Below are 22,500 nucleotides of genomic sequence, written 5' to 3'. Positions count from 1 at the left end.
GGATGAGCAGAGGAGCTCTGTAGTGATGCAAAGGTCTGCTGAGCGATATATATATATATGACATGAAAAAAAAAATCTCTATTTGTCTCTGGGTCCCCCCTCCTTCTGTGTGTGTGTGTGTGTGTGTGTGTGTGTGTGTGTGTGTGTGTGTGTGTGTTCTTCTTTAACTATATTTGTGGGGTCCAAAAACCGGGAATACAGTATACTTATGGGATCCGGACAGCTTTGTGGGCCCAAAATGCTGGACCCCACAAGGTTAAAGGGCTGTTTGAGGGTTAATACTTGGTTTTAGGATTAGGGTTAGAATTAGGTTAGGGTGAGGGTAAGGGTTAAGGTTAGGCATTTAGTCTTGATGGTTAAGGTTAGGGTAAGGGGCTAGGGAATGCATTATGTCAATGACGGGTCCCCACAAAGATAGTGAGACCCACTATGTGTGTGTGTGTGTGTGTGTGTGTGTGTGTGTGTGTGTGTGTGTGTGTGTGTGTGTGTGTGTGTGTGTGTGTGTGTAATGAGTTGGCTCTGGGATTCAGGCCCAGATGTGACTGGCTCCTCTATCAATAGCCTGATCAATAGGAAGCTGTTCAGTGCATGTTGTCTTGGGCTGGACCTCGACTCAAAGGCTCTCGCTCACTGTCACACAAAACCAGTTAATAACTTGTATGACACATTTAAGGGTAAGGGTGCCCTGGATCTGATTGTTTTTTTAAAGAAGCAAATTCAGTCACATTAAAGCTGAATGAGGCAGTTTTGCATGCACATTGGCAGCTGTGAATGGCACTGACAGGATGTCAGAGGTTCCCAACCTTTTTGGCTTGTGACCCTAAACTTAAAGGGGCGCAATTTTGTATCGAACTCCCATAAAGTTGGGGCACTGGGAGAGACAGATGAACTTAAATAGTGGTTGAAATGAAAGCAGCAGAGTCTGACATATCCTGACTTATAGTCCCCGTCCCCCGGTATGAGTTTCAAAGAAGCTGGATACTAAGTTTCCCACAATGCAACTTATTGTAACAGCAGCATTTCTTAGACCAAGGAAGTCAGTACACTTCAACAAGGTGCTTGTCGGGTGGTTGAACACCTATTAAAGAAAGGCTTTTCACCCCACTTCCAGGCACAGCCATTCGGCCAACACTTTTGGCTTCAGACATGGTTGGACGACATGTAACTAGTTAGTTTTACACATAACTCAGCCGAGTCTACTTGCGACCCATTGTCACTGGTTCCGTATGTCAATGGATTAAACCAGGTCAAGAGGGATTTTATTTGGATTTTCATTTGGCACGAAGAGGTAAAACTATCCACTAATTCACAAAGGACAAACAAAAATCAATTTTGTGTTGGTTAAAGTGCTCATATTGCTTCTTGGCTTTTCCTCTTTCCTTTATTGTGTTATGTATTTTTTTTTTGTGCACATTATAGGTTTACAAAGTGAAAAAGCCCAAAGTCCCCCCCCAAAGGGACTTACCATCTCCAACAGAAAACACTGTTCACAAACTTCTCCAAACAGCTCTATTGTAGTCCAGTCTTTACTTCAGAGACAAACGTGGTCACTTTGGAACACACATTATAATGCTCACCTAGCTGCTAGCATGGCACGCCCTCATACTCTGCTTCTGACTGGCTAGTAGTCCTTACCTAGGTACTGTCAGGGCACGCCCTCATACTCTGCTTCTGACTGGCTAGTAGTCCTTACCTAGGTACTGTCAGGGCACGCCCTCACACTCTGCTTCTGACTGGCTAGTAGTCCTTACCTAGCTACTGAGCATGTGCGACTCCCAACAAAGATGGAACAGAAGTGAGATGTCTCACTCTGTAGCTAAAACAGAGAGCTCAACACAGGGTGAAAAGAGGAGCTGCAGCAATGTGCAGTACAACAAAAATATGGTGTTTTCTGAAAATTAAACCACATAAACCTATTCTGGTACAACCTCTAAATACAATTATGAACCTGAAAATGAGCATAAAATGAATACTTTAAATGTTTTTTTTTCTGTTTTCGTATCCTAGTAATCTTCTTGTGTCGTCTTGGGGGGGTCCATAACCCTAGGTTAGGAACTTACTCGTACGCTCATTATGCCTTCATCATTGGTGTCACAGTGTATGCTAAAAAAAAAATGGAGAAACACATAATTTTGTCCTACTGTAGGTGTAAAACAAACAAGAAAAGTAACTTTTTCCATGCCACTCGCAGCAAATGTGTGCGTCTTGAAAGCAATATAATAATAAATTATTTGATTGTAAAAACAAAAATGACATCTATTGTCATACCAAAGAGACACATTGCTTGATTTATGACTTAAATAAATACAAATAAATATAGGGAGTACATTAAGATGTCAGTATGCCGGCATTTAGGAGATTACATAATCAAAAACGTAAGTATATAGCAATGTCAATAAAGCATGGCTTGCTCTGGGGGGGAATTGTTGGGTCTCTGTAAATTATAGAGTGTGGTCTAGACCTACTCTATCTGTAAAATGTCCTGAGATAACTACTGTTATGATTTTACACTATCAATAAAATTGAATTGAATTGAAGTAAATATGGAGTGCATAGTTTTTATCTTCTAAGTGCTTTGGTCGACACCCAGTGTTCTGGGATTTGAACTGTACACACACTTCTTGTACAGCAAAACAAACTGGGATCTGTGATCACTTAAAAGGACACTAAAGGGGCAAGATGGGACAGATGCAACACTGATGACTCTAGCTTTCATTGGACAGAGTGCTGGCTCACTGCAGTTAGGAAACAGCTCCATGAGCAAATCCAACTTTTTCTCTCCCTCAACTCAGATATAGTGCTCAGAGCTCACTGGAATCTTTTTTTTTAGGCTTTTTCCCTTTATTAGATAGTGACAGTGGATAGACATGAAAGTGGGAGAGAGATGGGGGATGACACGCAGCAAAGGGTAGCAGGTCGGATTCGAACCCGTGCCGCTGCAAAGGACTGAGCTAGAGGTCGCCCCTAACTGGAATAATTTTTAATGTAAGGTAACATGAGGCCAGGCATTGCTGTGGCACTAAAAACGGAGGGCCGCAAGGTCAGTACAGGCACTGATACGGATCCAACATATCCAGGGTTTTTCCTGCATAGAGGAATTTTTGGCACCCCCCCCCAAAGAAAAAAAAAAGGATTAAGAATAGAAATATCAATATAAATCCTCTCTGAATGTGTTTAAGAGCAATTTACCAAACAACTGTTTAACAAGCAGAACAAAAATTTATGAGAGCTAATCTCAGTTGTATCTCTCTAGTCTGTACCAGACTCCTGGTGATTTATTTAAATATTAATATTATTTTTTGTAACCAGTTTTGTTAATTGGGGGTTTATTTACTCAAGCATAATATACATTTTTGTGTACCAAATTGTCAGAAATCACAGGTAAATGCGTAGATTTTTGTCAAATAAGGTAACACAGAATTGGTATGCTGACCAGTCATGCTTCCTGCCGTGCCCCCCAAAACCCTGCTATCAGAACGGTGCGTCCACTGGCACTCAGGTCTATTGAGCATTGATTTTTCATGTGTGTGCAGATGCAGATGAGTGTGCAGAAGGTTCAGACGACTGCCACATCGACGCCCTCTGCCAGAACACGCCCAAGTCCTACAACTGCATCTGCAAGCCGGGCTACAAGGGAGATGGCAAGCAATGCGAAGGTGAGTGGCCTTTCCACTTCATCATACTTCCTGTTCACTCCTTTCCCTTCATCTCTACTTTCTGGCCTCATGAACTCTTTGTACTTCAAATGGACCTTGGTAAACCCAAGTACAAGGTGAAAGCACATTCAGGAATCATTAAGACACATGCACTTATAAATGCCAATGCAATGCAAAGCAAATATACATCACAGGATCAGTTTTTGCTGTGAGATTGAAGTGAGAAGAGATGATCTTACTGCATATACGTCAGACTCAAGTCCTCAGTACGCCTCAAAAAAAGTGCTTGCCGGCTTGTCACAAGCCTCCTGAGCAGTTATTTAAGCCAGGCAGAAACACGTTTCGGTGAACTATTTTAGTACAATATAAGATCGTATTCTGAACGAGCCGCCATGACAGTCTGTATGTGAATTTCCGGAGAAACAAGACCCACAATACAGATTAGCGCCGCCTGCTGTTATGGAGATGTATTACATCTCGTCTCTTCAGTGTGTTATGAGGCATTTTTTTGACAAACTCGGGGAGACTGATCAGTCCAACTACCTTTTCTGCTGACGGTTGGCCGTCTGGTTGGTGTAGCTTTAAACACAATCTAGACCTGGTCTGGGTCCAAGAACTGGGCCTCTGATGTAACGGCCAGTCAGACTCAGGCTGTTTCACAACCCAACATACACACACCCTCCAAACCCCCTTCCCAGGTTCTCCCAATTAATGGGGAGGAAGTGGACTGAGCGAGGGTGTCGGGGTGAGACGGGGGCAGCACCTGGCTGCGCGTTCACACCTCCACTCACTTCTGCCTCAAAGCACACCACAGCTGGAGCTCCGGTGAATGCACAGATATGCCGAATCCTAGCTCCACACACACACAAAAACACACACACACACACACACACACACACAAACACACACACACACACACACACACACACCTCTAATATTTTCCCATGTACCGTGCGCTCCACTGCTCGTAGCAAGAGAGACTGTCTTCATATAAATGATGCTACAGTCCTCTTGCATTTTTGAAACCTCGACGAAGTAAAATTTACTGCAACTTGGGTCTCATTTTTGTAGTTCATTCCTATCAGTTATGATAACATTGTACTCACCAAATGATTTTCTGAGAGATGGCAGTAGCTAGCAGTAATAACACAAATTTAGACAACACAAAGTTAGCTGAAGTCACAGTCACCAAAGCAATGGGCTTTCCATCCAAAGGCTTTATTCTGCCACCTCTATCAGCCAGGGCTGTAGTCCGAGACTCCAGATGTTTTTCTGATGTCTCGGACTTGTCTTGGACTCGTTGGTATTTGCACTCGGGCTTGTCTCGGACTGTTGTTAAACTAAAATAAAAAGACTGTGAAGTTGCATTTCAGCTTTATGTGACTTAAAGCGTAACTCTCGCCAAAATGCAACCTAGGGTCTTTTTGTGAATGTACCCGAGTCAAACTTTTGTTTAAAAGCATATTTAGGACGGAAGCGCCACTTTTAAGATTTACCGTATTTTTGTTTTTCGGTTGTGACGTCATGATTTCAGCTCTCTATAGGGCATTTTCCTGCCATTTCAGTGGGTTTATAGCACTAAAACAACTTTGTTGATCTCCCCATATGCTTGCTGTATTGTGTTATTTTTTCTTCTGTCATCTATGTGCGCTGGTATCTCACAATGACGTCATATGTGGTTGAACTGACCCTTTATATGTGAATGATTTTTGAGTGTGTAGTTATGCAGCTCTGTTGTCTTTTCTGTTTGCCATATAGTATGTGATTTTTTACACTGGACAGACACACATACACACACACACACACACACACACACACACACACACACACACACACACACACGCACAGTCTGAAGGAGGCGTCCTGAATAACAACAGCTCCTCTGTCCTCTGAGAGGAGGCTGAGAGGGTTCGGGCTTTTCAAGAAGATGATCTTCCTCCCATAAAGCTGCTGTCTGAGGGGACCCATCATGCCAGCCACTTTTTATTACATCACTTCACCCAGGCCAGCATTTGAATCAGTGTGTATGTGTTTCTGTGTAAGTGTGTGTATGTCTGAGTGTGTTTGGAAGCTGTACTCTGCTTCGATGGAACTTGAATGTCAACTACGTTTGATTACTTCCCACATACAGCATTTGAACGCTTCTGCATGTAGGTATGGAACCCCATTTAAGTCAATATTAAATACATGCATACATACATACATACAAACAATAAATCATTTGGGCTAGGAAATAAATATGGCTGAGAAATAAATCCTGAAATAAATAAATGATGCAAAAAATATATAAATACATTTAATTATAAAGAAACAAAGTGTCTCCCCTGTTCTTTCTGACCCCGGTGGGAAATCTGTAGCAGGAAAAGTTAACCCTCTCCTTGATTTCATGTTGTTTATGGAGAAGGAGAACCAGGAAATGAGTCGGGGGGAAATGCAACGCTACCAAGACACGGTCAAGTGACGTGCGTCATTGCGACGTGTAGTTACATTTTTAGAGAGGTGCAAGTCAGGCTACAGCGTAGGGTCGGGCGTAGGGTCCGTGTCTCCACATACCTACATACGTAGCCATGGCGTCGATTTATCGCAGGAGCATAAATCGGCCTTTAGTCTGGTTTGGATCTGTGAGATAACCACACCCCCTTCATTTGAATACGATAAATGGAAATAAAAAGAGAGTGAAGTAAATGTGGCCTTAGGAAATCCCCTGAAGTCCCCTGAAAGAAATAAAAAGTAGTCCTTTGAAACACGTTATTTATTAAATAAAAACCTATTTATTTATTGAACTATGTTGACTCATTTATATATGTATTGCTTTATTTCAGTATTTATTTCATAGGCATATTTAAAAATATATTTATTTAATGTTGAATGAAATGGCATTCCATATGTTTGTACATTTGTGTGTGTGTCAACAACAACACATTTTTCCTCCTGACCGTGCGCAGAGATCCATTGAACTCCTCCCAGTGATGAGGCAGCAGCTCACGACAGGGACGTCAAATGAAGACAGACGGTTGGAGGGAGTTGACCACTGACCCCGTTGATTAGATATGGCCGCTGTAATTGGCCGGCTGTGCTTTCCATCAACAGGCATTAAGGGCCACTTTGCAGGCCAGCGCCATTAGCGACTCTGCTATTCCTGGAAGCACCTGGAAGCAGCAGAGCGCCTGTACTTTCCCTCAGGTCTTCTCTGCTTCTTTATTACCAGCGTCATTCCATATCAGCAAAGACTCACTCAACAGTCTAGGAAAACATACAGTGGGGGAAATTGGATACAACTGAGGGTCTGCGTAGACTTTTTTACTTCGCAATGCTCAAAAGTACATTGGCTCAGAAATGTAAGATCTATCCACACAGTTATCTGTCATCTGTCATCTGATCAGACTTTTCTGTCCAAATCACCTGTATTTATTCAGAGACCTCCAGATGCACCCTTCATACTCCATATCTTTGGATGCAATGTGTAATTTTTATTGTCAGGCTAGAATGTTATAACATCTAGGCCTCCGTGTGGTTTGGCACTATCTGCTGGCAGAAAGACCAGCAGCAATACAGTATGTGCAAGGTAAAAATGAGAAAGATGCAGCTAATTGAAAATAATGAGCAGGGTAGGTTGTCCCTCTACCAGCCTGATAACACAAACTGTATTATAGTTTAAATTGCCACTTCACCACTGAGATCCATCAGCCTCCAGAAAAACTAATCATGGTACAGCTTCTTGACAGAATTCTGAGGAGAACACCGCTAACAATAAGGAAACGATTCTCCCTCCCCATCAAATTTACCTTGACTTATATCAGTATAATATCATTTGGACTGTCAGTCTGTATGTCTATTTAGAAGCTATTTAGATAATGGCGAAGGCAGAATATTAATATTCATCCATCATCCATCCATCCATCCATCCATCCATCCAGCCATCCACCCATCCATCCATCCATCCATCCATCCATCCATCCATCCATCCATCCACCCATCCATCCATCCATCCATCCATCCATCCATCCATCCATCCATCCACCCATCCATCCATCCATCCATCCATCCATCCATCTATCCACCATTTTCTGCCGATTATCCGGGGCTGGGTCGCAGTGGAGCTCCCTCCGGATGTCTGTGCTCCTCACCCTGTCTTTAAGGGTGAGCCCAGCCACCCTGAAGAGGAAACTCATTTCGGCCCTTTTGTATCTGTGATCTCATTCTTTCATTTTTCACTACCCAACGCTCATGGCCATAGGTGAGGGTTGCAATGTAGATCGACTGATAAATTGAAAGCATTGCACTCAGTCTCAGCTGCTCCTTCTTCACCAAAACAGTCCGGTACGACGCCCCACATCACTGCTGCCGCTGCACCAATCCGTCTGTCCTTCTCCTGATCCATTTAACCTCACTTATGAGACCCTGAGATACTTGAACTTCTTTACTTGGGGGCAGCAACTCACTCCCAACCCGGAGGGAACATTCCACTGTTTTCCGGCAAAGAACCATGGCCTAAGACTTGGAAGGTGCTGACTCTCATCCCGACCTCTTCACGATTGACTGCAAACCACCCCAGTACATGCTGGAGGTCACAGTCTGATAAAGCCAACAGAACCACATCATCTGCAAAGAGCAGAGAGGCAATTTGGAGGTACCCAAACCGGACACTGCGCTGACAGTTAGTTCAGAAAAAAGTCCTGAATTTAAAAAAAAGGCAGGGGGCTATGTTGGTTATAATCAAAATGATTTGTTTTAAATCTAATGTCTGTCGGAAGAAGGCCTTAATTCAAACCTACTTTAGTCTAACTGTGCAACTGTATCCATCTACATTGGCAAATACTCAATATTAAAGGACCAGGATCAGGGGCTAAAACGCTTGATTGGGCCTTGACCTTATGTCCAGTTCTTACTTTAATATTTCCTAATTAAAACGCTCAGTGTTTTTGCCATTTTCCCAGGAAAATCCTTTGGCTCAGAGTAAGTGATTTGTAAGCAGATTTGTTTGCAGTTTGTTTCTTCTCTGGGAAGTACAGTTCAGAAACACCACAGCAATGAGAGCCGAGCACTAAAGAAGCTGCCAAAGAAAGCAACAACGTGAAGTGGTTCGACTTTCCCATACAAAAGAAAAGCTAAATGTGCTGGGTCAGGCCAAAAACCCAACGTACCTTTGTCAAGATCGAAAAGCTATATGTGGTCAAAATACCAATAGAAACTTGTGAATTGGTCAATTCCGAATCAGTAAAATGTACAGACATTATTTTTTACTTTCCTTTTTCTGAAGAAAGCAACACGAACATGGATTGTATTGATGATGATGGCCACCACATTGAGAAAACTCTCGCTTGCTCTTGTGCTTTTGTAACGGCTGGGATGCGAGCCCCGGTGACCAAGGGAGACGACCTGTGCTCTCAGCCTCTGCTACACTTCGGCACTACAAATTAGCAGCTCGCAAGCCGCATTGTTCTGCCAGGAGCCGGCTGCCCGGTAGTTCAGCAGGACTCAGCGGGATCACTCCCCCAGCCACAGCAAGTTTCGCCCAGACCGGTGACCATGGGTGTTCCACCGCTGACCATGGGTACCTCTGAGTGCTCCCATCAGGACTGTGTCCTCAGAAGAGTCATTTTCTTTCAAAGCTGCTCGCCACTGAAATTGGATCTGGAGTTTAGGAACACTGCCCTTTCTGTAGACTTTTCCACAAGCTGATACTGCCGGCTCGTTATGGAAAAATGTGAACTTTTATCCCTGTGCTGTCAAATGAAGAGTATGTGGGAGCAGCTGTGTATCAGTCCAGCCTGCTGTACTGTGTGTGTGTGTGTGTGTGTGTGTGTGTGTGTGTGTGTGTGTTTGTGCAAAACAGTGCCAGAGTTGTCTCCCTGTTTATAGAGGGATCTGGCGAAACCGTAACCGTCTGTTGATATAGTGTTGTGAGCACTTGTTTACCAAGCTGAGAGTAAAAAAAATTCAAAGGATTATGATAAAATGAATCACTGAATCAAAGAGACTTTGCTGTGTTTTCAGAGTTCAGGGCAGAAGAAAACTCCATGAGCTTTGGGAGATAAGTGATGGCATTCCTGCTGCAAAAACCCATCGTAACAACAACAATTTGAAATGTCAAGTCTTTAAATCTCCTAAAAGTCTAACCAAACTTCACTTATTTTCTTTATGTTGCCTTATTTCAACATGGCTTGTGTGCTGGGATTAATTTCGGTGGTATTGGGGGTAAACTTCAGGTGAGGATATAACACTTTACTTGAAGGTACCTACATAAGAGTGACATGACACTGTCATGAACACATGACACAGTCATGACACATGAACCCTAACCCTAACCATAACCCTAACCATAACCATAACTTGTATAACTTGTAAGAAGCGTTATGTCATAAACGTTTATGACTTGTTTATAATGTTTATGACACGTTCATGACAGTGTCATGTCACTCTTATGTACCTTCAAGTAAAGTGTAACTGGATATTCTTTTTCAAAACTGATATAGCAACGAAGTAAATAACATTTGAGGATTAATTGTTGGGAAAAAGTGTAATTTTGATACATAGTTACAGGTTCAGTGGCCTGTTAAATTTGTTTACAGTGTATGATGGTCCAGAGGGACGAGTGATCTGGCTGGTTGCCACAGTGCTGTCAGAGGCCTGCAAAAACAGCCCTGTGTTTACTTAGGATGTGTCACTTACAGAGTAATTGATTGGTTTTGGCTTCCAATTGCACTGAATAGAAACCCCTCTCATTATGTGTTTTAACACTAAAGCCTCTGGCATGTCCATTCTCTTTATCTCTGTACCAGAGCATCTAATTAAGTGTGATGCAGGTAGAAGAAAATGTAGGTTTTGACTGCAGAGTTTACCACTCTGGGCCAATTAGTTTATTCGTTGTGTTTTTTTTTTATTTATATGGAAACCTAGCTAAACTTAGACAATGTGATTGCAACTATGAGTTCTGACCATGGATGGATGACTGAACAGGCCTATCGGGCACAGGCCCAGGGGCCCAAAGCGTCAGGGGCCCCCGTGGCCTTCACTGCAAAATGTCACTCGAAGAGGCACCTACCGACCACAAAGAGGTGCAAAATGACCACAGAGAAACATAGAACGACTACAAAGAAATGCAAAAATAGCTGCAAGGAGACACAAATAGACCACAAAGAGACTCACAACAGCTATGAAAAGGCGCAAAACAACTACAAAGGGACTCAAAACAACTACAAAGAGACACAAAACAACTACAAAGAGACACAAAATGGTGACAAAGTGACCAAAACAACTACAAAGAGACTCAAAACAACTACAAAGAGACACAAAATGGTGACAAAGTGACCAAAACAACTACAAAGAGACTCAAAACAACTACAGAGTGACACAAAATGACTACAAGGAGACACAAAGCAACTACAAAGAGACACAAAACATCTACAAAGAAAAACAAACTGACTACAAAGTGACACAAAACAACTACAAAGAGACTCACAACAACTTTGAAAAGGCGCAAAACGACTACAAAGAGACTCAAAAAAACTACAGAGTGACACAAAATGACTACAAGGAAACACAAAGCAACTACAAAGTGACACAAAACAACTACAAAGTGACACAAAACAACTACAGAGTGACACAAAATGACTACAAATAGACCAAAACAACTACAAAGAGACAAACAGACCACAAAGAGACTCACAACAACTTTGAAAAGGCGCAAAACGACTACAAAGAGACTCAAAACAACTACAAAGTGACACAAAATGACTACAAGGAGACACAAAGCAACTACAAAGAGACACAAAACCCCAGAGGCTAAAGGACTATAAAGTCTCTGTGTCTTGCTCCTGAAGGAGAGGTGGTGGAGACTTTTGCATGTCTGTGGGGCCCATTGTCTCATAATCCATCCAGTGTTCAGAGATAATGCGACGCAAATTTTTAGTCAATGAAAAGACGACATGGATTTGCCCAGAGTGGCACAAATTGAAACAAAAGTCGCGTCCGTTGAAAATGTTTTATAAAAATGTGCACATACCTGAAGCTTCTCCATAAATGTACAGAGATGAGGGGGGAGGGAGGGGGGGAACTGGAGGGAAATAACAGAAAGTGAAACTGGTGTGAGTTTCTGGTGAGTTCTGAGTTCAGTCTGAGGCTGAGCTGGACAGGAACACACAGACAGGCACACTCCCACACACATGGTCTGTGTGTCTGTTGATGGCTCTCTTACAGCTGATACCAGTTTCCCACTGGTCCAAAAACCCACTAACACCCACTAACATCTGGCATTTGTCTTCAGTGAGAAAGGTTGAAATCGGCATTCATTCCCGTGACAAATGATTCTGCATTAGTTACAGGTATTTATTGGCTTCAGCTCTAATCAGCAGTGATAGAAAACGTGACAACCGGGTGGACACTTTTTCGGTCCTTTTTTCGCCTTCGTCTGTAACTTTTCCACGCAGCGCTCGGTGATCGTTCCAAAATTAGTTGGCACTGAGTTTGAAAGAGAGACTGTAACAGATAGAAAAATAAGTAACCAACATAACATTGTCACTGGCCTCCATGCTGCATTCTACTAACCCTGTTTTCCACCGCGTTCGTGGCATTGAACCTGACACACCAGGAAAAAAAACAGGAAGGCATACTCGTCTACTGGCAACGGGAAAGCAGTCTATTTTTAATGGGTTCACTCATGTTTAAAATTTTTTGGGATGTACAAACACAGAAAACAGCATAAAAGTGCACTTTAAGAAATACATTCAAGACTTTATAAAGCTTATCAGATGCCAGAATTCTGCCTGGAATATGTACCTGATTTGCTAATGCAATGGTCTCAGTCTGAGCGTGGCCTTAGAGGAAACAATAAGAACAACAATGAAGACTAATATTTAGGCTGCATTCTGTAGTATTCAGTAGAGTTAGTGCACCCAGAGCATCACTCTATACTTCTCTTCTTCCCTTGGTCATTGATCAGGAAAGTTGTGATTCATGCAACATGTGCACCTCATGTGATCCTTAGTGAGCGTTCAGACCGAACAATTTGTGATCAATATTTATTCATTATCGACATCGGAATGGAGACTTCACATCCTTTATCTGGGTTTGAGTTTGGGGCCGTACCATGCCTTCCATGCATTTGTGTTTGTAAGAATTCGGAACATATTATAAAAGATACCCTGCCAGCTTGAGACTGGATTGTACTTGCAACCATAGTAACGAACACCTGACCTGCTTTACAGAGACAGAGACAGAGGGAAAGCGGGCATCTCATGGGAAGAATGGATGGCGAGGGAGGCGGCGCAGGTGGGAGGGCGAGAGGGAATAGTGGCAGACAATTACTAGGCCATTGTCTGCCTGGCGTCTGCACCTCCGTCATCAGTCAGCCGCTCTCCTCACTGGCTAGTTGCAGACACACACACATACCTCAATTCAAACCCACACACACACACACACACACACACACACACACACACACACACACACACACACACACACACACACAAATGCAACCCACCCAACACAGATTCAGTCCGCGCACCTCCCTCCCTCTCCTGTCTCTGTCTGCTTCTTCCATGCTCAGACTCAGTGGAGCAGGTCAGATTCATTGAAACTCAGGCTTTATATATAGATACAGTGACTTCATGCCAGCATCTCCAAGCCGCTTCCTTGTCTATCTCTGACGGATGATGTCTGGCACTGCAGGGTGGAACTGTCACTCTGAAAAAGTGAGAAAAGAAATTCCCTGCAGCTTGGTACTGACTTTAGCTTTCACTCCACAGCTGAGATTTAAGTGTGTGTTGGATGTGCCGACAAAGACCTGCATAAAGACTGGCTTTATGTCATAACACACACATACGCACTCTGACTGACTCCACATGTGAGAGAAAGAAAAAATCCATCGAAATGAGTGGCCTTGACTTGATAACCAGGTGGTTGCTTTGTGGTTTGTTCTTGACAAAGCAGTCAGCCACACTCCTGGTTTTGCCCCGTCATCTAACCTCGTGAATAGGCACACATGGTTGTTATTTTGGGACACGAGTGAGTGGAAATGTTTGCTGAAGTCTGTTAAAACCGATTTGATCTACAAGCTTAAGGGCCCGCAAAGCCCGACGCAAGTGTCTTTGCTAGTTGAAGACCGACGCAGTTGTCAATTTCCCGTCCAGCACCCGCGTCGTTTAAATAGCAAATGCACCTGCGCCCATCTTTGCACCCATGGGTGTGCTGGTCTTACAGGGAGGTGTGTTCAGGTGAATTCTTGGCGTATTGCTATCTTGAGGCAGCGGGAAGTGATTGCGCCATTGACCAACAAAAACCTGGTCTAAAGTCAATAACGCATCATTTCATTGTTATTTTAACAGCAAATTAGTAAAATGCTCTGTTGGTATTGGTATCACTTTAAGGGTATTGGTACTTGTATCTTCATTTTTTTAGACGATACCCTGCCCTAGTGACTAGTGATGCAGATGTTTGGGAAGTCACACTTGCCAGGCTATAGCTGCACTTTGGGTCCATCACCAAGAGAAATTGCCTTAGGATTTTGCTGCATCCATTGGTTTTGGGCCACTAGCGGGAAGTAGAACGTTCACATACACACAGCCATATAGGTCCTTTGATGGCAGACATTTTGACAATTTTTAATTGCCGCAAAAGCACAGCTGCAACTAGTAACATTAACGAGGGCTTCACTCTATTTAACTACTCAGGAAGCCGTGTCAGTGAGCTACCATGTGTACAACACCAGGGCACTGCAACAGGAAAGCCTAAATGGGATGGAGCCATTGTTAATGTTAATAATTACACCTGTTTTTTTCTGTTTTTTATTATGACTTGTCAAAACCATCATTGTTATCTAATAAAAGTGGCTAATGTGTAAGCAAGCTAATACACATGGACACCCAGCAGACACAGAGCAACATTACCATTCATTTGAAGTCATGTTTCTGGTCACTTGAAGAACGTAAGTCCAATATTCATGCTTGACTGAGCTCTGTCATGGTCTCAGTCAACTGCTGATACTATGGCCTTGTCTGAAATCACTCCCTATCGACTAATCCTATATAGTGTCCACCATTTTTATCTTTATTTAAAATTCTGAGTTCCTCAATTTGCTGCTCATCATTGAGTAAACTGTTGAGTGTCCATTGTATAGGGAGTAGTGAATGAATGAATAAGGGAGTGATTTTGGACACAGCCTATATTTAAGTCATTATAGCTTGCTAGATGTTTATTTGCACTAGCTAGTCCCTAACTGTAGTTTGGTGCTGGCCGGGCAAGTAGTGGGTAAACAACTTGGGTGGGTAAACAATAACTTGTAGAGCTTAGAAATATATATTTTTACAGCATGGTAACACTATGCTAAAAAGAATAGCTTGTAGTTCTTTATTGGCAACTGGCAAAACTTTATTTCAGGTGACCTGCACAGTGACCTGCCAGCAAATCACTTTAATGTCTAACAATAGCCTAGGCCTTTATACACAATTAGCAAACACAGAGCAACATTAACAATCATGTGGAATCGTGCTTGTGGCCACCTGACAAATGTAAGTCCAATATTCATTCTCTTTGTGATCTGTCTTGTCATCCACCAACCCCTGACAAAAATAGCTGAGTTATAATGTTAGCTTTCTGTCTGCTAACATTAGTTTTCTGTCATTTGGTGCTGAGCAGGTAGCGCACAGTAGCTTTATTAGAGCTTGTTTTACTTTTTATTAGCTGAAAATATCCTAATATATCTGTTTTCTCAACCATTTCCAGAGTTAATATGTCAGCTTGCTATCTTCACTAGTTAGCTTGCTATGCTAACTTTGTCTTTCTGCCCTGTGATGCCTGGCACGTGTGTGCTTTTTAGTTTTACAGCCATGTTGTTTGCTAAAACTTGAACCTGAAATCCTGGAAAAGGTTTTTTGGCCAACTTGAGGACTGAACCTCAAAATAGGCTCACAGCTAAACATGTAGGTCTTTTGCATATCATACATTTTGACATAGCAGAAAAAAACTCATTAATTTCCGCAGTGAGCCAGCCCAGCAGACACAAAACCAGAGTCCTGGAAAAATATCTAAATGGGATGCAGCCATCATTAATTACACCTGGGCTTTTCATGCTATGTCTGCTGTGAAAATACCCATTATCACCTAATAAAGTTAGCCAATGTGTCAGCAAGGAAACACATTTAACATCACAATTCCCGGCAGACAAAGAGCACCTTCCAATGTAAGTCAAATGCGTATTTTTATTTATTTATTTTTTTTTAGCTCTGGTTTAGACTCTGCCAAGTTTATGTAAGCTTGCTAGATATTTAACTGTCTTTGCTAGCTAGACGCTATATTTGCTGTTTGCTAGAGCAACATTGAATATAATACAAACATGTACTCTCCTTTTAGCTCTGGTTTGGTATCTATGAAGTTTATATAAGCTAAGTTTGCTACATGTCTTGTAAACTGTCTACACTACCAGGTCGCTAACTTTGCTAGTTACTAACTTTTTCTCCCATTTGCTGCTAGGCTTGACAAGCTCAACAGTCTAGCTAGCTAATAGTCTTTAGCGTTGAGAAATTTGTTTTATAAAATGGAAAGTTAACGTGCTTGAAAGAATTACTAGTAGTAGTTTGTAAAGCTTTATTAATCTTTTTTGTAACTTTGAGGCAGGAGGAACCCACAACAAGCTGGCAGACAGAGACGTGACATTTTTTTTATCAACTTGTAACGTTAAACTGTTGTAAACATCTATTTAACATATCAGCAGATACAGAGCAACGTTTGCAACTTGGTGCTGTGTTTCTAGCCATGTGACAAATGTAAGTCCAATATCCACTCTCATTTTAGCTAGAAATATATCTTTTTCTTCAGCTGCTAAATATTCCACTTCCTATAGCTAGCTAGTTTTGCTCTCATTGTGGGTCATTTAATGCGGAGCAGGTAGTGGGTATATCAGTCCATATTTGCTGAAAACAGCTGTCTAAAAGCAGGGTTGATGTATGGTGAGACTGAACCATACCGTACATGTGCTAAACCACAACTATGAAAGAACAAAGACTAAAGCTCTGTGAAGCTACAGAGCTTGGTGTTAATGTGTGTGTTTTTTTTTTTGTTACTGTGAGGCCCAGTCAGTCACATTGCATTTAGAAAATATAGCCTCATTTAGTGAAGCTGTAAAGGACCAAGACAATGATTTTGCATGTTTTGTAGTACTACAAACTGCGTATACTGCCCCCCACTCCTAACCCCACTTCTCTGCTTCACACTAGTTTACTTTTGTTTGATTCATGGTCATTTGCATGATCATCAAAGTGCAGAAGTTTAACACCATTTACTGGAAACTCATCTCGGGTTGTTTTAAAGTGCACAGGAAAAATGTGCAGGGTAACACATAATAGCCGCAGAGATTTAAAAAACAAGACTCGCTGGACACAAACCAGTGAGAGCCATTAAAAAGAATTAAATGACTATGAATTATAGTTCTGTTAATTACATGGTGCTGTAGCCTCAGAACGGGATTAGTAGTAGCTTACTTTTTCGCCCGCAGGATTGCACCTAAATGAAATGATAGGTGTAGCCTACTACCATTTTAGTTTTCACCAGTAATATTATAGGTTACCTGTGATTAAATATGAAATCAATACACAGTCAATGCTCACGCATTGACTCGAGATGCAATTTTCTCCCACACCAATTCTCTCTCTTTTGCAGCAGCAGCCGTGTTGCTATTTTTTAACAAAATATATGTTCAAACTCGCTGTATGTGCGCATGAGTAGTTCCAGTTCCAGAGGGATAAAGTATGCCGACCGATTTGTTTGTGGTTGTTGCCATGGTGAATTGTAGTATGATGTAGGGCTGCAACTAACGATTATTTTCATAGTCGATTAATCTGTCGATTATTTTCTCGATTAATCGATTAGTTGTTTCATCTATAAAAATGTCGAAACATGGTGAAAAATGTGGATCAGTGTTTCTCAAAGCCTAAGATGACGTCCTCAAATGTCTTGTTTTGTCCAAAACTCAAAGATATTCAGTTTACTGTCACAGAGGAGAAAAGAAACTAGAAGATATTCACATTTAACAAGCTGGAATTTTTTAATAAAAAAAATGACTCAAACGATTAATCGATTATCAAAATAGTTGGGGATTAATTTAATAGTTGACAACTAATCGATTAATCGATTCATCGTTGCACCTCTAGTATGATGGCTCCATTCATGCTGCCTTTTTATAGCGGCGGTGCACGCACTTAAAAGCAGCTACACACTGGGCTGATAATCGGCCGTTGGACAGTCTGGCGAGGTCAGTGACTCGAGTCTGTTCGGTGTGTTCCGTGCCGTCGTCCGTTGGAGGAGCTGTCGGCCTTCATTTTGGCCGACCTGCCATGCTCAGTCGGAGACAGGGCAGTCGGGACTCACCTGGAAATGGCAAGCGGGACGATCGTGAATAAGCCTCTCAGAATCTGACGAAAATCTTTTAAACTGACCTTTGTCGATCTGAAATGAAGACAGATTCAGCAACTTCACGGCCTATTTCTCGCTTAAAATGTTTTCCGAAACAAGTTTCGGTGAACTATTTTAGTAAAATATGAGACCGTATTCTGAATTAGTCGCCATTAATGGCTGGTTAAAAAATCCAAAATCCGGAAGCAGCAGCCAGACCCACGTGACGAGTTCGTCCAATCAGCTGCCGGTTTTCATTTTTTTGGGCGACAATACAGATTAGCGCTGCTTGCTGTTATGGAGACGTATTACGTCTCGTTGCTTTGGTGTGTTCCGAGGCACTTTTTTGACCAACTCGGGGAGGCTGATCAGTCCAACTGCCTTTTCTGCCGAGGGTCGGCCGTCTGGTTGGTCTGTAACGGCCTTAACTCTGAGTGACCCTACTCTGAGTTGATTGAACCAACTCAAATCAGCTGTTCTGGAACCGAAAAAGTTCCCATCTCAGGGTAAATCAACTCAGAGTTCAGGGTTAGACTCAGAGTTTGTTAAACCTCCTTCCTGAAATGGGCCCCTGCAGACACCCTGCATGAAGTGTAAGCAGCATCCCCTCCTCTCCTTTTCTCCTTTACTCCCGCTGCCCTTCAGCTCGCTGTCCAGTTAGGGGGGCGTGGGGCCGTCAGTGAAGGCGCCTAATTCTCTTGATGAGACGTGGAGCGATTACAAAACGAGCGTATGTGAGCGGAAGCAGCGGCCAGTCTGAAGCTGTCGGGGCACCGCTGTCAGATGTCAACAACAGCTCAGGGGCAGGAAGTGGCACTGTTTGGGGGGCATGTAGGCTAGACCCTACGAGGCACCTTCCTCCTCCCCTTCACCAACCTCTCCCACCTCCCTCTAATGTCTCTGTCACACATGGACCTACACATGCTTCAAACCTTTCTTCCCGTTCTTTCCATCACCTCAACATACACCATCATTCAACAAGTTTATTCTCCTTTATCCCCACCCCTTTTAATGTTAGGCTCACCCCATCTTCAGGTGTAGCCATTCAGAAGAGCTAGAAAACAGAGGGGGTTAGCCCCAAAGTTAGTGACAGCTTCGGCCCAGGCTCACTTAAGGTGGACTGACCTTTTTAAGGTGGGCAAATTCAATCTCCGCCCAAGCAGCGCTCGGAAATATGCTGACCCAGTATGAAAGAGAGACTTAATAAGTAACAGAATTTTTAAAAAGCAACCACTGCATCCATGCAGCTTTCTGTTTACTAAAAAAAACCCCTGAAAGGTATACTTGTCGGCAATGCAAAAAGGGGTCTATTGCCTATTATTTGGTTCATTTGTGTTAAAAAAAACCCTGCACATACACTCTAATTTTGTTGGGAAAAGGGTATAACTCAGCCTGTATAATCAGTTGTATGTCTTCTGTGTCTCTGCAGAAGCTTTGTCAATTTTAAAAGCTTGGGCTTGAAAACTATCTAACATTTTAAACAGAAGGTCCGTGTTACAAACAGGACAGGAGTTTAATAGAAATGGGCATATACCAGGCAGTGGGGATCTATTGATAAGATATGATGGCTGCATTATGGGAAATGTAGGATGCAGTGTTTTTGGAGCTTGACTCACTAGGGTCTAAAGGTGCTGACACACCAAGGAGATCGTCGGCCGTTAGTGTGTCACGCATGGCTGCTATTCGTCGACCTCAACCGCGAGCGCTGTTTTTTGGCTTATTCAACATGTTGAATGTGATGGAAGATCTATTTCTGCACATTATGTCCATAAGAGGGCAAACATTGTACAACAGGTACAATGAGATTCTACTACTTGTGTAGATACATTTATTTCAACATTTAAAAAACAAAAACTCATTTTGTTGTATGTATCGTAGTGTTACAAACGGCTAAAGCTAATCTGGGCTCGTTAAACAACAAAACACAGTTGCTGAAGGTTAACCTAGCCAGTAACATTAATGGTGTCCTCTCCCTGCGTGATGCATTTAACGTGAGAGTAAGTCCTAAACTGGCCTGGATGAGTGCATATCTTTCTTACTTCTAGAGGGGTTTGTGCTGTGTTAAACTGACTCACCCAGCCACCGATGCATGGTTGCAGTTGAAAGGGGTAACTAAGACACCAGTTACAGTCCTTAGAGATACAGCGTCAGGTCAGTCAGTTATAGTGGCAGGCACTATTGATCTGCCTGAAACTGCTGCTTTGGGAACTTTTGTGCCTATTGAGGGTTTTGAAGGTGCTTATACTGCTGTCCCCCTCTATAGGATGTTTTGTAAGGACCAACATTTTTGTTGGCTATGCTCAGGTGGAAGTAGCACCTGAATTTCCGGTGAGTGTTGCCTTCTTGCTAGGAAATGAAGTAACGCATAATCAGGTGGTTGTGACCCAAGGGGGTAAGCTTCGCTTCAGAGCTCGAATCTCCTATGGCGCCATTTTGATGCTACAAAGCGATCACCCCCCGTTAGCATTCCATTGACTGCCATTCATTCTGACGTCACTTTGACAGCGAATAACTTTACATCTGAATTGTTTAAAGACTTTTTTTGTCCATTGTTTATTTCTAAAGAAACACGACAATGTATAAAAGGCTCCATTACCTTGTACCTCACGTTATGACTCCGTAGCAGACGTTTTTGTAAAAATAGGCTAACGATTGGGTCATAACCACGAGACTTACTGTCTCATAGTAGAGGAATTATCGTATAGTGATTTAAGTTTAATAACCGTGTTTAAGTGTAATTACTAATGTTAACTATCATTTTAGTGATCAATAATTAGCCTGTGTCTATGTTATCTCCTTACATATATCTACGCTCTCCGTCTCTGCTAGATTGGGAATGATTGAGATTTCTCTTGGCACAGCTACCAGAAGACTTCCAACTTTCAGACACGTTGCTCACGTCACATTTACGTCGTCTCTCTCAGTTGGAGGCTGCGCAGTAACGCTCAGCGCTCACCGGAAAAGTGCTTCTAAAGGCCTTCACTGGTCTCCGTCCAGAGACACGGGATCTGTTGGTCCATTCTTATATACAGTCTATGTTGTGACCCTCCCCTGTTGTCCCCGACGCTTAGTGAAGTAGTGGCTTTGGAGGAAGAATGTCCAGATGCTTTTCCAGTTTGTGTAGTCAGTCAAGAGTCTCAAGAGGGAGTTGTTCCATGCCCCACAGCGAACTATGATGGGGTGGCTTCAAGGCCCGCTGTAGAGGTGCTTAGACCAGAGGACCCACCTCCAGTTGACTTAGCAGACACTGTCTTTTTATTTATTTATTTTAGATTATTTAGGACAGCTGAAGACATGAAAGGGGTGAGAGAGAGCGGAAATGACATGCAGCAAAGGGCCGCAGGTCGGAGTCGAACGGGTGGCCGCTGCGTCGAGGAGTAAACCTCTACATATGGACGCCTGCTCTACCAGGTGAGCTACCCAGGGGCCCAGCAGACACTGTCTTTGCCAAAGGGTGTAGATCAGAGGACCCACCTCCAGTTGACTAGGCAGATCTGGTTTTTGCCGAATGGTGTGGTGGGAGTGAGCTTGCCCGTGTTGAATCAAGTCACATTGATCGCAGCACAGAAGCCGGATCCTACTTTAAACCCTCCAGGAGAGACAGCTTAAAAGATGATGTGCTCGTGGGGAGATGAGGTTGGTTTTGCAAAAAAAAAAAAGCCCCAGTTTAGTGCGAAAGGAAGTCCAAAACAGAGAGAAGATGGGTTTTTCAAATGTAGCCAACTTAGTGTGAATGTAGTCTCTGTCTGCCTGTTTGAAACGATTCAGGCACCAATTAATCACCTGCTGCTTTTTATTCAGCCTCAGTAGTGTAGTGAGGCTCTCTCCCCCCTCAGTAGTTCTAGTCTTTACCTTCTCCCTTCATCTCTGACAGACGAAAAGCAGAGCACAGAGGAAGTGCCACATCGTGCTGAACCACGCCGTCTGAGCTGACAGCACAGCAAAGTGTCCAAACAACCTTTCCCCAAACAGTTGCCTTTTCCAGCTCGCCCTAATTGGTTGCAAATGCCTTTTAAGGATGAGCCAGTTATGGCCGTCGGGAGTTTGTATACTCCAGGCTCAGGCTCTTTAATTCCCCCATGATTGTTTTTTTTTTTTTTTTTTATGTTTCCATATAATTAAAATAAATTCTGTCTGTTCTTACACAATGCAGCTCAGCTGTTTTTAGGTCAGTTTTATGAACCTTTTGAAGGAAGCTCTGTTCACTATTTCATATTACAGCATCTAATCCTCTGTCAGATCAGACCAACATGCGCTGATGTGTGTGTTGGCCTGTGTAATTGGCTTCTGGTAAACATGTCTGGGGCGCTTCATGGTGCAGAATGTGGCATTGATTTGGCTTTTGTCATGATGGTTTCTAACCAAGTGAAACCTCTCAGATGAGGATCTTTTCATGTAATACATATGTCTGCCTGCTTTTGGACTTTTCAAAGGGTTCATACTCAAGCTAAAGTCGAGA

The 22,500-nt window shown here is 42.7% G+C and overlaps 1 protein-coding gene across 5 annotated transcripts in view; it reads left to right on the top strand.

The window, feature by feature from the left end:
• The window catches only part of scube1 (signal peptide, CUB domain, EGF-like 1), a 132,931-nt gene that overhangs the window by 1,927 nt on the left and 108,504 nt on the right, over positions 1 to 22,500 (top strand). For 4 of the 5 annotated variants that reach the window (XM_035995951.1, XM_031288197.2, XM_035995950.1 and 1 more), the window contains exon 2: positions 3,534 to 3,656. In XM_035995951.1, coding sequence (XP_035851844.1) covers positions 3,534 to 3,656 — 123 coding nt within the window. Of the gene's footprint in view, positions 1 to 3,533; positions 3,657 to 15,702; positions 15,835 to 22,500 lie in introns of those variants that run through there. The other variant, XM_031288198.2, reaches the window with a different exon arrangement.

The sequence above is a fragment of the Sander lucioperca genome, chromosome 20 (genome assembly GCF_008315115.2).
Source record: "Sander lucioperca isolate FBNREF2018 chromosome 20, SLUC_FBN_1.2, whole genome shotgun sequence".
Classification (NCBI taxonomy): domain Eukaryota; kingdom Metazoa; phylum Chordata; class Actinopteri; order Perciformes; family Percidae; genus Sander; species Sander lucioperca.
The sequence above is the reverse complement of the archived record's forward strand: the minus strand, read 5'-3'. Positions and strand labels throughout refer to the sequence as shown.